This window comes from Cariama cristata, unplaced genomic scaffold, assembly GCF_000690535.1.
Source record: "Cariama cristata isolate BGI_N322 unplaced genomic scaffold, ASM69053v1 scaffold363, whole genome shotgun sequence".
Classification (NCBI taxonomy): domain Eukaryota; kingdom Metazoa; phylum Chordata; class Aves; order Cariamiformes; family Cariamidae; genus Cariama; species Cariama cristata.
Window position 1 is genome coordinate 62,308 of NW_009607570.1, and position 15,617 is coordinate 77,924.

Below are 15,617 nucleotides of genomic sequence, written 5' to 3' on the forward strand. Positions count from 1 at the left end.
GTTTAAAACAAAATGGAAAACAAATGCTCTTGACTTTTCTTGTGAATGCTAAATTATAATACAACAGAATTTATCAGTCCTGTAAATAAAATTACAGCTGTCTGGAATTCTTACTTCAGAATTCTGTTTTAAATGGTAAGCATTTACATTGCTATGTCATATTTTTTTATTTTACTATTTTATTCTCATAAATATTAAACATACATGAATTCTGCTGCTCTCATTTTGTTTATTTAAAAAGCACAGCATAAAAAAATTCAGCTAGACTGCATAAGTGGTTCACAATGTAGTTCATAAAATGCTTCCAAAATCTGAATTGCTTGCTTTGGATCTTACCATCTACTTCCTCAGCTGTAAAGGGCTGATCTCTAAATAGTTCTTTGAGCTGGAGAATTAGTTTCTTGTTTAGGGAAGGAAAAAAAAAAAATGGAACACTTTGGACTGTTTTTTTAAAATACAGAAAATAGCATCATACATCTCAAATAGAAGGAAATTGTACTCTCACAGGCTTCTGTATTATGTTTTAGAATAGAATTAAATGACCTTCAAATGGTTGGGGCTTTTTTTGTGAGAAGCATGCCAAAAGTAAAAGGGAGAGTCCTTTTTGTTTGAATCTTTTGGGATTTTTTTTTTTTTTGTTATAAATGAGCTCACTAGCAATTTACAATGTGTGCCCAGAAAGCCAGGATTTCAAATCAAGGTCCTGTGTTCCAGAGCACCCACACTTCCAGAGCCTTTGCCAGTTGGAATTCTCTAGGAACAGGACCGGAAGTACTGGCTTAGCACTTTAATTTATTAATAACTTTACCTTATTTCTTTCAGATACATATGTTATTACAGACACTTCTATTTTTTACTTCAACAGTCATATATTGTTCATCTTACTCAGGTCCTGGATTTCTCATTACTTCTTTCTGTCTTTCATTTTTCTGTTTCAACATTGTGACATCTGTATGCTATCATGGTATTAACAATATTGCACTGTTGTACAATATAGAGCTTTAACAGTTACTCATACTTAAGCTGTTGAACAAATGGTTTCATTTACAAAGCAGAGCATATGTTCTTATTTGCTGATGTCAGTGTTCAATTTCAGTTGCAAGGTGGAAGAAATAGAAGCGTATTACCTTGCCTTATGTCGACACAGCTTTGCAGACAGTGGATTTGTGTACAAGTTAGCAGACTGACTGACATAAGCTGTGTAGGCAATATGCAAGAGAAAAGAAGCTACCTTAACTATAAAGTAGTCTTAGAATGTCTCACATTAACTTCTAGCTTAGATACCTAATTTAGAATGCTATTAAATCAATGTTTTTCTCTAGGGGACATTTTTTCTCTTGTGTTATAGAATCTTTAGTGATAGCAGAGGAAGTTCAGATTCCTAATGCAGGTACATAAGCTGGATGCTTAAAGTAAGTGTAAATACTTTTCTTTGATCTTGCTATTTTGTTTCAAGGTCACTGGAAGTAGAAAAATATTCTTATATTATTTAAACAGATCACCTTTTACATTGAAACTATTGAGAGATAATTTAAAGTTCTGTTCAAAAATTAGCAAGTTCGTTTTACCATGGGAGGAAAAAAAAGGATACTATGTACTCTGTCCTGTTTTCTAATGTTCAAAAGTATACCAGTCATGTAATGTCACATGGTTTCAAGAAAGATAATGAAATATCGTATAATTTGTATTAGCGAGGTGTATGGAGAAAAGATAGCATAGCTGAATTTGATTATTTAAATATTTGTAAAATCTTGGAGCCAATTTCCAAATATATATGTTCAAAACTATCTGATCATAGCAGGTTTTTCAATCTCACTGAAATTTGTTGAATGCTTGGTGAGCTGAGTTGCTTCTGAAAGTACCACGAAATACCTATTTAGATCTTTTGGCACTTTAAATACTTTTTAAAAATCTCTTTCTTCTGAGCTTTTACATCTAATTAATAACCTGTAAGTGACTTACTACACAATTTTTTTCAAAACTACTTCTCTCTTCTATACTGTAGGAACATCCCAGTGTTCATCTATATGAGTCCTTTTGACTTCCTTGAGTAGTTTTTATGCTTGTCCTGTGTTCTTCCTTTTTATTTCAAGTTCTGGGTACCTTCTGCTTAGAGATATTTGTATTTTTAAAATTTTGATAAACCAAAGCTTAGTTTTGTCTTGCTATTTTTAGATATACTCTAGTGATTAGAATATGACTACTGTTATGGCCACACGTATTAGCTGGCAGTGAGTAGCATTTCTTTATGTATGTGCATTGGGTTTGTTATTATAAAGTGCTGTTAAAGAAGATCATCTACTTGGCAAGCTACTTGACATGTTTCTTCTGTGCAAAAAAATTGCATGTGTAGTATTAGCGTAGGCATTTTTTTCCCCTTTATAAACCAGTCTTGGTCTTTTTATAGTCCATGCCAAATCTCTCCTTGACTTACTGATGCAAAGATTTAGATCTGTGTGCATTTCATCATTGGAGTGAATGATTTTCAACTGTGTAGAAATTCTCTACATCTGTTTGCCACATTGTAGCCATCTTATTCAGAAGAATTTCCTCACATAAGGATGCAGCAAAAATGGCTTTGCCCATATATCTAATAAAAAAAAAAAAAAAAAAAAAAAGGACTATATCTGTCATAAGAAGTGTATGCTTCTCTTCCATGCAGTGTTTAATGGTAATCATTCATCTGTCTGTATGGTACTGTTTGTTTGACTGCTTTACAAAATTAGAAGCCCTATTTTCAAAATTTTTACCCTCAAATAACTGAACTAGATACAACTGAAAAAAAAAAACCCAAATGTTCCATGCCAGCTTGAATTCAGGTAATTGCTTTGGATGCCAACCTATTGGCTATGTAAAGAGCCAGCATATTAATCCTAATTGTTGCCTATAGTATTAACAAAATGCACATGGTATTCAAAAATCTATTTGTTTCTACTCATTATCAATAGGGAAGAGTGTGCTTTAGCTCTATTATTAGTTATTTTGTAAACACTTTGCCGTTGCTGAAAATATTAGATAACTGGGAATAGAAAGTTAGGAAAGATCATTTGGTCTAACAAATATGTTCATATTAGACCAATAAATACCAGACAACATTCAATATTTATGAGATTCAGTTTGTCTCCATACATGTAAATCATTGGCCATATTGCTGTGTTCTCTATTTTCATCTGTTCTTTTTACATTTCCAAATATGAGAACTTAAAAATTTTACTAGGTCTGTTGCTCTTTGATTTTGCTTGATGTTTTGTTTTGTTTTGTGAGATATCATGACTTCCTCTTCAGGAACATGACTGTATTGGTAACATTATTCAAATGTTACTCACAAGCTATATTGTCACTATTTAAGAGAATCGCTACCTATGCTGACTTAAGAGCGACTTGAAAATTTAAAGGTCATAAAATTTACTTGTGGAAGTATCATAGGATTCACTTCATTATACCGACTCAAAGGCGAGAACTTTTTCAAACTTTAGTATATAATAGAAAGCTCCAAAATCATGTCTAAGAGGTTCAAATTACAGCAGTGGTAAAATTTTGAATATCTGAAGCATTTGTTTTCAACTGATTTCCAATGGTATTTCTGAGGCTTCCCAACTCATTATCTGAGGCTTTTAAGGGGCTTAAGTTAACACCTTGCAGAATCAGTCCCAATATATATAACGTCATTGGATTAAAAATTGTGGACTTGTGCATGATTTCTAGGGTATCTGCACAGTTCATATAGTCTAGTATTCTGTGAATCTCTTAGATAACTTGATATAGTTGCCTATTTCATGGGTGCACAAGTTGAGGTACAAACAAAGGAACTGAAATGTCCGTGGATTTAAAAGATCAGTATTAGAGTTTACATTTACTTGTTCTCATTCAATTTTCTGTTGCCTGGCTATATGAAACAGTCTGATAATTTCTGGACTATTCTTTATCTTTGAATAATCTACTGTGAAAACAAGAAATTTAAAAGACTAGGAAACTTCCCCCAAAGTTGATTGAGGTTTTTATTTAAAATATGTAATTTGGGAAGAAGGCTGCGACAAAATAAAGATTTACATATTTTATCAAAGTTCATGCAGACCTACTTCTGTTTCACTTTACCTCATCAAGAAAACTGTTTGGGTTTTTGTTGTTTGGTGTTATTTTTTTCTCACAGTTATTTTGTAGTGGCTAGCTAGAGGAATGTCTGACAGAAGCATCAGTTCAGTTTCCATCTGTCTGACTGATTGTGCCATTGAGAATGTCTCCTGAGAAGCAAGCGGTGCCTCAGAACTTAGCCTTTAATTTGAGAAACTTTCATAAAAAGGGGGGGAAAAAAAGCACAAGTTCTGATACTTGCAGCACTTAGTTTAGTTTCACTCATAATTTGGTTTCTTAAAACACAATTGCTAGTATAATTCAACACCGTTATTTACAGACTGGCTTAGAATGCATTTTCAGTTTACTGGATGAAACTGAACCTCACAGCAGATTTGTAGTATGCTACGTTACTATTGCTCGACTTCCTCACACGTACACAGCTTAACACTTCAGTATGAAGTGTATGTGTTTAGACTTCTTTGTTTCGTTGCAGTCGGTAGCAGAAAGGGGATCTTTGTCTTTATTGTCCTGTAATAGATTTTTTCAATTGTTAGAGCACTATATAGATATTTAAAGTGAAAAAAAAAAGTGTAAAAATCTTCCAGGCTGTAGAAACAGAAGACACTGAAGCACTTCTTGCTCTTACTGTCCTGCTCTAAGACTGCACCCAATGAATGCAGCCTAGGGCTATGTTAATCAAACTATTCTTACAAATAGCTACTAAGGGAATTGTACGAAGGCTTAGGTAACCACTTCCACTATCTGGCTACCTTAATTATTATTAGTTCACCCAGGAGTTAAGACACTTTTGATAAATTAGAAGTTAAGCAGTTATTTCTGGATAGAGAATACAGCATTATCCTCTATAGATGTCAATTATATGTTAGGCAATTGCTCTCATGTCTGTTACCCATCAGTAATGTATTACAGCTCTTCTCAGGGCAAGCTCAGATGTGTTCTGTGTACTTTATCTTCTTTGTCATACCAGTAGCAACAATGCCTGGAAATACCTTCCTTTTTTTTCTCCTGTCCTCCACAGCATTATTGATAAAATTTACTGCTTAGAATCTCCATGATCTTCACATACAGATGCACACTTGAAGCTAACTTACGTGGTTAGCTTTTATTAAATATAATGGCGATTCTGCTTCAACTGTCATGCATTTTTAGCTAAATAGATTCATAAAATATGTGGAGATGTGGAGTTAATTTTTTTTAAGAACGTAGACATCATTATCAAAGATAATTTTTAAAATTATTATATAAAGAAAAAAATTTATATGGAATAAGTTACCAATAGGAAAGCTATTACAAAAGTCTAGGTAAGCAAACTTCTTTAATTGAAGCAACCTCTCTGATTACCTCAAGTGTTTCAGTAGCTTCTTTGTTTGCAGGGTATTTTTCATAAACTTGGATTTCCATTTTGTTTGTCGCAGAGTTCACAGCTGACACACAAAATTAATTGTTCTTTAAGCGAACTTAATTTTGATACATAATATACAGTGTCAGTGACCAGGGGTTAAAAGGCAAGCTCTCCCAGAAATGAATCATGGCACATAAAGCAAGGTCAAAATGAGTCCTTCCAAATCTGTGTTTTGAGACCATGCATCCTGCATACTATTGAGAGCTCTAAACTTTAAAAACATACTCTCAGTTGGCTAGGAGTGCTTTTCTGATGCATTTCAGCTGTGTAATTTGCATCCTGGTTCATGCAAACATATGACTGATTCAGAAGTGGATTTTTTTTAAAAAGATGGAAGGCTTATTTAATGAACAGCTAAAACTGAAGTAGCACAGTGCTCATTTAATCATTCTGGAGTTGGGCTATCAGAAAAATTGCATGGAATCTAAAGTTACGTGGATAGAAAGCTTTTGTGATTTATGTGTGGTCTAAATGGTAAGCAGGCTTCATTAAAAAAGAATTCCTGAAGGGTGGAAAATAACAGAGAGAAATAAAGTTGATAGTGTAAAAGCTGTCTGTGAACTGCAGTACAATGTGTGTTTACAAAAAAACTATGAAGTGGGGAATGCTACACCAGGAATTTGGAACTGATTCGCAGTCACTAACAGAGATGAAGATGACCGTTAGTTTAACACGTTTCCATCCCAACTGTTTATGGCTCTTTTCACTGTGAGTTTTCTTCCCATAATCAGCATAAGAACAGAGTCTGGTATCATGATTCAAACTCACTTGGATCAGCACTGTAATACCTTTTTTTTTTGTACTACGTTAATATGTATAAGACCACTATCAAAATGAGTTTTAAATTAGTCTTATAAATGACATGATACTGTTCCCCTGGCGTTGACTTAGAAAATTATTTTTTGTGTGTGTGGAATTTTTTACTCATGTTTTCTGTTTTTCTTTTATTTCCTGATGAGTACTGAGAAAGAAAACCCCATTCTTTGTTTACTGCTGTTTTTCACAGAAAATAAGTCTTTGTTTGATACTTTCATATTCTTCCTCCTTAGGGGAATTTCTGTTGGGAAAACTATTCTTCCCTATACAGCAGGGTTCTGGCAGTAGCCTTCAGTACATCCTTGCTCTTATTAGTGTAAGTTAGGCCTGCTGTTCTTAGGGCAGAACCTCGCAGTCCTAAAAGGCAGAATGGAAATGTATGAAAAATCCCCTTTTTAGGCTTCATTTACTGTAACAACATTAAATAATAAATATTTAATGGTCTGTAATGTCCTTTACCTAACAACATAGAATAGAAAAGGAAGAAAAGGAACCATTTTGCATCTCCAGAAGTTAGAAGAGACATCTTCATCTGACACTGATTTTAATTTTTTTTCCTGTCATGTGAAATTAGCTACGATTATCCATGCTCCGTATTTGATTAGCACAAATTCTACATGGAAACATTATTGAGAGCCCTAGTAAGCTAAAAGTAATGAAGAATGCAGCAGCTGGCTTGCTAATGTTGTTAACTACAACAAATAAAAGACTATTGGTTTAATATTTGTTTCTACACAGAAATTGAGATTTTAGCATTTCTAAAATATACTTTTAGGGGTTTTTTATGTTAGTTTAGTACTTACCATGCAAGTATCTTGTGGCTACGTACTTCTATTTCAGACTAATGTAGCCTTTTCTGATGTAACTGACCAGTATAACAAAACCCCTTCAAATTTAAATAACTTAAATTGACTATCTTACATTAAAAGAGTATCAAATTCTGAAATAGAGATATATGCTGCATATTTCCACTGAAGCAATTAAGTGTGGCTTGTAAGCAATTCAGCAATTTTTAATTCTGTGTTTGTAGCTAACCTCATAATTAGGTTTCCATTGAATTTCAGTTCATTAAACAGTTTCCATCATTGCTTTTTACATCAAGCTGAGTGCACTTTGACTTTCTAAGCTGAACAGTAAGAAGATTGAGGGTTAAGTATTTTTTATAAGGGTCTCTCCAGTATGAAATAGAATTCCTGGTGTTGATCTTCAGATGATAATATAGAGACTATCTCTTTATTCAGGTTTCTGCTCCAGTGAATGAGAGGTATCTGTTACTAGGCTTTTTGTTGTTGTTTCATTACTAGGTCTTTGGGTCGGTTATCTTTGATTTTTATTTTAGTTGGGGGATTGTTCTTTTTGCTACTGATGGATGTCTTACAAAGGGCTTGTAATAAGCTCATTTTGTAAGTTGATAATAAAGAAATAGAATACCAAAACAGGAACTCACTTCTTCTGCAGTCCATCTTTCGTGCAAGAACAATAAATTCCAGCACTACTGTAGTACAAGTCTTCATAAATAAAGTCAAGAAAGAAAAAAAATCATACTGCAAGTAACAGTGTTCATGAATACTATAGAAGGGGGGTTTTGGGATGTTTCATAGTTGATTTATTTTTTTTCTGCTTGTTCCTATCTGGTTTATATCATAAGTTTTAAGAAAAGTGTGTTGGACTTTTTTCTTCCCCTCTAATTTATGAGTTACCTTGGCACACTCAGCCATGTTGTAGAACCTACGTACATGAACATCTTTGATTTTTCTAAATTATTTTCCCATTGACTTTTGGCAATAGGTGTAGTGTGGAAATTAACATTCAGCCTGGGATGTTTTGGGAGAAGAAAAGCTCAGTTGCAACCTCAGAAATTTTTCAAGTATGTTATGTATTCTGTGCCAAGTATGCTCATTCCTTTTGCAAGTTCATTTTCAAAACTCCCTTCTTTGGACAGCTTTATTTCCTAATTTCTGTTTTGAGAGGGCATGCAAATATTAACCATTATCCTTGATATAACAGCAGAAGCTGCTCATCAGTAAATGTAAGGATTGATTGCTCAGGTCTTTTTGAAAAGAAATTATAGTTAGCAACTTTTCCAGGAAATAGAACTTACTGACTATCTAAGAGAGGTCTGTGTATATGGTATCAGGGCTGAGCCACAACTGACCAAAAATACTTTGTTTCCTATGTTTTTTTTAGTTATTCTACTACAAATGAGGTGAAAAAAGTCCTTAAGAAAAAGGACATTATTATTTTATCTCATGATTTTATATTGCTTTGCCACATACGCATGCCTCTAGGTAGGCAACTAAAGCAAGACTTGCTAAGGAGTTCCCTGAATTTCTTGTACTCTATGTGTTTCTTGTTCCTCTTGAATATCTAGGCCCAACTTCGTTCAGTGCTGGACTATTTTATGTGTTTTTCTGGTTTGATTCTTGCTGACATGTGCTCTTGCAATAGTCTTTGGTTGGAGGAAAACTGTTTGAAATGCATTCCTCTGGTAGAGAGCTAAGGATTAGAGATTAGGTGACTATGTCAGAAGATATTATTGCTAAGCAGAAAGGTATTATCCATCTCTTGAAGGTAACTGAATGAAAACCGAAAGCTATTTTGGCTCTCCTTTACTTACAAAAAGGGTTTTCTCACTCTACCTCTTGTGATAGGAGGATAGCTACAGCCTGTGCATGATGTTTTGACTAGAAAGAATGTGTTGGAGTTGTAACAGTAGATGCCCTATATGAATTTCTTATATCTTTTACACCCCTATTTTATAGAATTCTGTGTTCTAGTTTTCATATATTCCATATATTTAATTTTATTTTTATGGATATTTATAGAGATAAATATAATAAACTGTTTGAGTCAGAAATATGAGAAGGAAAAGGATAGTCATCTTGTAGAATTATATTGTCCTTTGTTTCCAAGTCACCTAGTAAGCAGATCTACCTTGTCTAATATATGTTAGGAAAAAGAAACGTACAGTCAGTATTCCTTTTTTCCTCTTGTTTTCTGTCCTTTTTTCCTCCTCCTATAATTCTTTATTGTCTTCTTGATTTTATCTGTGAACTTCTCTGGAAATGAATTGGAAGTAGCATTGTTTTTTTTTTCATTTGCAAAACTGCAAATCTTGCCATTGTATAAATTCACAGGAGAAAGTTTCAATTGTTTTCACAATCCTTGAGCTGATAAATCACTTCAGGGGAAAAAAAGTTTCAGTTAAATAAGATCTGTTCATTAAGAAGAAAAACTTCAAGTTACATCTGTATCACATTGTTCCTTTATTTTTTACCTTTGTTTAATATTTCGCTATACTGGAAAAACTCCCAGAATATCCAGAGTGTTGTCAGACTGCGTGTTTATTTTAGAAAGAGTTTTGGTAATTTGTACATGGAAATCTAAAAAAAAAGTGAGGGGTGCAGTGATTTCTTTTGCTGGTATTCATGGGGATTTTCGTTGTTGATTTTCTTTTTTTTTAATTTTTCTTTCGGTTTTGTCCGTAGTGTTTAGATTAGGTTGGTCTGTTCTTGTTCTGATTCTTAAAGATGAATTTTTTTAAATGTATCTGAAAATACACTGGAGATTCTGCTGTTTCCTAGAATTGGCAAAGAGGCTGAATTGGTTTGTAACTTCACATTTACATTCTGCTATTTCAGACTTGCCTCAGTCTTCTGGTGCTCAAATCTGTTTTGGCTTCTATGTAGTCCTTGGGAAACAAAAAATGAATTGGGCTGTGGTAATCAGGGTATGGCTAAATCCCTGGCAAACAGGTAATCTTAGTAGGATTAAAATAATTCCTGATTTATAGTTCAAGATTAAAGGCCATTTTTACAGATTACTTCATATAGTCAGTCTAGACAGTCTATAGATAGTCTAGTTATAAAAATATTTTTTTACTTGTTTCCTCTTACTCACTGAAATCAATAGGGTGCTTAAAATAGTAACAAATACTGACTTTCTCTGTGTCTGTGTAATCACTATCGCATTCTCATTAATAGTATACATGCCTCTCTTTTCCCAGTGCTTACACAAATGCCTACCTCCACTTTTGAAGGACTAATTCTCCTGCTCATTGTGCTTAGTGTGTCTGCAGAGAGAGTATGAATAACCTCTTGTACTACTAACCTCTGTTCTGTTGGACTCTTCATGCAGAAAAAATCGTGTGGCAATAAGTAAAATTTTGGTCTCTTTCATCCAGTAATTTTTGTAGTCTCTTCACTTAAGAAGAAAGTCAATGCCAGTAATGCTTCTGTAACTAATATTTCTCTTTAAATATCCTCTCCTTTGAGCCCTCTACATGTACAGCTCACATTGACTTCAGGGGATGTTCTATAAATTCAGAAGTTGTGAATTTTGCACATATGATGAATGGTATAGACAACATATTTGTCCCTTGTTCTTTAACTGAAATAATGAAGATGAGAAAGCATAGTTTATCTGAAACTAACTGAGGATTGCTCTCTTCTTTTCTCTCCTTCTTCTCCTGTTTTGAAATTTGACACTTTGCCATGGTGAACTCTGGAGGAGATAAATAACCAAACCTTTCTCTTATGTTTTCCAATTTTCATTCCAGTCTTACAGCTCCTGATTTTCAGATATTTATCTCCTGAAAAGAATTATTTATTTTTTCTCTGTTCGTTGTGCATCTCATTGTTTCCCCCTCCAGCAGGGAATTGTTCCTAGAGTATAGTAATGTGAGGAATCTCAGTAAGAGAAGTCATCAAAAGCAAGGCAACCACCTACTTGAGGGTCAACTTTGGATACTGTGATATTATAATGCCTAAAATTTTAGTATGTGGTTACAGTAAAGTGATTCAGATAATCAAATGAGTACAAAATTCCCAATCCTGTAACTGAAGAGGATAAAGGACTATTAAGTGACATTCAGAAGGCTTGCATATTAAGTGAGAAGCTGAACAAAACTAGTCCAAAAGAAACACTGGGCACAGAGAGAGTTCTGAACTCCTGCCCTTCTCTGGCAGTTGGCCACTTGATGCAGGTACCGTAGATAACTCGGCTCAATAAGGTTCAGAACCTAAGTTCATCTTCTGAGGATAATAAAATAAATAAACATTTAAAATCATAGATATATGGTTTACAGGGCATATGGCTATCATTATTGTCGACCATTTGCCTACTGAGTTAATGGTAATAGCATTTGTCAGGAACCAGGAAACCTTTAATCTAAAACCACTTGATGGAGTTTAAACTTGCACTTGCTGTTCTCCAGAAATGTACCTTAGTTAGTGGGCTAAGGGGTAGTTTTGGTGTGGAAATCCTCTGCCCTTTTTCTTGAGGATGGTCTGCCGTGCATCCTGGAATGCAAGACCTGGAGAGCTGGTGAGACCACAGAAGAGGAAATCTGACTCTATCCATATAGCTGTGACATCCAGCCCAAGGCATGGTATATTATGCCTGTGGAGGTTTCCAGTCTGAATATTTTAATTTGCTTTTGAAAAAGCAAGAGGATGCTTCTATGTGCCAGATTTTCTTATGAAAACTTAATTACCCAAATAAGAATTGCTCCTCCCTAATGAAGAAGTTGTCGGATGTTTGTTAAATAAGAACAAATTGCAAGAGAATAAAATATTAACTACATTTCATTAATCAGAAGCAGCACAGTAAGTCGTTGAGAAATCTACAATATCTGTGTCAAAAGATAGTTTGTTTTGCTTGGTGATTGGAGCAGGTAGTTTTATGTATGAAAGCTAAGCTATGCTATCTACTGACTCTTGTAATAGAAAAGGAAGTAGATTTTTCTTTTGCACAAATAATCATATATATTAAAAAATTCTATGCCCAAAGCCTCTAAAAATCTAGTCTTCTGAGAGGGCAGGCTTTAGATCTTTTCAATTAGGAGATGGCAGAAGAAAAGAAGATTATAAAATAAATGAGAAAAAGAAAAGATTACTTCTTAGATTCTTTTAGTTCTAGAACTATTCCTTAGCATGTGCAAGTATCTTCTGATATGGAGTTGTAGAATCTCTAGTATCACATCCAGGTTTTAGTATCAGGAACAAAAGTACATTTCAATTGCATGGACCTTGAAGGAAAATAGCCTACTAATATCAGTCAGCTTAGTAAATCTTGTATTGTATTTGACACATTACTTTACAGAGTTGTCTGCTTGTTCGCGATTTTTTTTTTTTACTTAAAAATGCTGTGTATTTTCAGGTTGGATGAATTAATTGAAACATTTCTCGAAGATAATGATCCTGATAGCACTCTGGATGTTGGTGCTGACATGCGCAAGATCAAGTATTGCTTCATTCATGTGAAGGTACTTCTTTTAAACACAGAATGAAGTGCAGCTGGCACTGAAAATAACCTGAAGATATTCATGGTTGAAAAGTGTCAAAAGAAATGCAATACAGTTGAAAGGCATTGGAAAAGGGTAAAACAATTGAACTGCTAAGTTCATGGAGGACTGATAGAAATTTGAAATTTAGTTGGATAAATTCAGCAGCATTTTATGCAAAACCCAGCAAGGATCTCAGCAAGCAGTAAATTGTAAGAGAGCACTGGAAGTTGTTGGAATTAACACAAACAAGTTATTTGTATATGGATAGATGTATCCCTCTCTATTCCCAGCACTGTGGAGGTTTTATTTTGGACAAACTATGTTGAAAGGTATAAAAATAAAGAATAAAACCACCATATCCCTGAATCTGTTACGCTAACTCTTATGATGGTGTTGTAAGCCCTTCTAAATCATTTAGCAAACAAGATACACTTAAACTAGGAAGAACAAGTGAAATTAATAGGAAAGCAATAGAAGATAATATATACTTTTCTGTATTTTGGAATATAGTTTTCCAATATAATAATGTATACATTCCTGATCTTAATTTATTGTCTTTAAGTAATTAGATTTTAGTTATATTTTTAATACTGAAAGCTCTGTGATACTAGAGAACACTGGAATTTATGTGTAGAAAGAATAAAGTAAATGCTTGGGAGTGAGGAACAACAAATACAACTTGTCCCATGCTTGACACAACACATATAATTTGACAGTCAACTGGTGGCATGATTTTGTTCTGTCAAGAGTCTAGAAAGGCCTTACCTTTTCTACCACAGCTAGGCGGTCTCAAAGTAGAATGAATGCGTAGCTGGAGGTAAAGTTAAAAGAGTGTGCTTTTTTTTTTGTTTCTCCTGATAGCAACTAATGAATCATTCAAAGATTTCTGATACAAAACTGCTCTCACAACGCACCTCTGAAGAAAAAGGCACTAACAAAGAAGCAGGAGAAGAAGAATTGAAAAAACTGAAAGAACTTCTGCAGCAAAGAGACAATGAAATCAGTATCCTTTGTGAGGAAAAATAATATTTGGGTTTCAGCTTATCTAGCTACAATGGGTTTTGTGTGTGTGAGATAGGCATTAGCTGTATGGAAGGAAATTCTCTCTACTGACCCCACTGTATTTAAGCAATTACTCCATTCCCAACTTTTATGTGGTAGGACTCCTGCTTTGCACCTGCTTCTATTTCAGTTGTGACCTAAACCAAAATCCTGGATACAAGCACCACTTAGCTTTAGAATGGTCCAGCCAAGACCCAAATACTGTGGATTAGACCACGCCTAAAACACTCTCCTCAAGCAAATTAAACCATTTTTTTAGAATGAGAAAGTCTGATCCTATATAAAGACCAATTTATTACCTTACAAAGAATAGAATTTCCTGTAAGTGCTATTTTTAGCCAAATGAAGTGCTACTTTGGGGACTATTGGGCGATTTGCCTTTAGAATAAATATAAAACTTGTACTTTTTACATGCAACTTTAAATTTATATTAAACCTAAAGCTTTTTGCATATTAAAATACTGAACTGCTCAGATGTGCTTTGTCCATTTCACTGCCTCACAGGAAACACGGGTAGCTTTACTGTTGCTCGATGGATAGGAGTTATTTTTAGGAGGTTGACAGAACTGTGGGCAGACCACAGCATCACTGTGTCCCTAACTCTGTGACTACTTGGTGGGTAAGATTTGAATATGGGAGAGAACTGAAAAAAATTGTTTTGGTTTTGTTTTGAGTTTATAGGTAACAGAGATTCCTTCACAGTTATTAGTAAAAAGGAAACTCAGTTGTGCTGAACTATTCCAGGTCAATTTTATATGTCAAATGAGAATGGCATTTTACACTGGGGTGTAGCATGCTGCCAGTCTGAATTGAGGTGGCAGGAAAGCCTCTCTATTTCTGCTCTGTCACAGAAGACAAGATGTTCATTTTGCAAGGTGCACTTTCAAATAAATTTAACTATAACACTGACTTATCATTCCTTTTAAAAAAATCTTCAATTTTCCTGTCAATTTTAAGATCTGGATTCCCAGAAACATTTCTTCCTGAAATAAATAATTTCATTAACATGAGATTGGTAATGCATTTGTGCTTGATAGATATATACAGCTTTGTTTGCAGAAGTACAAGGAAGAAACTTGTGTAAATTCATTTTAGAGTTATATAGGAAGAATATAATTAAGACTTTGAACACAACACTGATTTACAGAGTCTGCAGCCGCTAAGTGACTGTACATCATCATTAGAAAATTAATAACATGTCTAAAGTGATGAAGTGGTGGGAAGTATGGAAGCTGTTTAGACAATAAACTATGAGGTCCTTCGTGCCTATAGCAGCTAGGAGCTATCATAACAACTGAATTGTAAAGTGTTTTATTATTACTATCTAGTCCAGTCCCCAAAGACTACTTAGATTTTCTGCTATTCATTTAGAAGATTAATTAGAATTAAAATGAATAACATATCAAAAAACATATCACAGGGACTCCCATGGTTTTGGCTGAATGCACATAGAATTTTTGTTTTAAGCTCTCTATAAGCTGTTAGGCAAAATGTATTTATACTAAATATACTTCCAGTAAATACATAGTGTTATTGGAAGAAATTTCCTAATGACCTGTTCTACGTTTTAGGAAACGCTTCTATTGTGAAAAGCTTACAGATCTGACATTCTTGCCAGACTACCTGTAAGTTAAGGGTTTTTTTCTTTTGTTTGGAAATTTTGATTACTACAGAATTTAAAACATAAAAAAGGGAATGTCACACAATGGCACTGGGATACTAGAGTTTTCATTCCTGTTTGTAAATACTTTTGTCAGGCGTTGATTGAATGGGATCAACAATTATGGTCAATGTGTGAATTTGTTACTGTTTAGTAACAATGAATCTGCTGTTTGAAAAAACTAAGGTGGATGAATATAATTACAAAGAATACACCCAACTCCAAATTCATATTCACATATAGGCTTCCATAATGTGAATTGTTACACTTGGAAAAAAAAGACTTAGGGATAAACA

At 34.1% G+C, this 15,617-nt stretch overlaps 1 protein-coding gene across 1 annotated transcript in view; it reads left to right on the top strand.

Annotated features, from left to right (window-relative positions):
- KIF6 (kinesin family member 6) overlaps window positions 1-15,617 on the top strand; it is a gene marked incomplete at both ends in the record, with an annotated part of 112,417 nt that overhangs the window by 61,529 nt on the left and 35,271 nt on the right. The window contains 2 exons of the mRNA XM_009696759.1: window positions 12,473-12,578; window positions 13,461-13,602. Of these exons, the coding sequence (XP_009695061.1) occupies window positions 12,473-12,578; window positions 13,461-13,602 (248 nt within the window). The remainder of the gene's footprint in view (window positions 1-12,472; window positions 12,579-13,460; window positions 13,603-15,617) is intronic.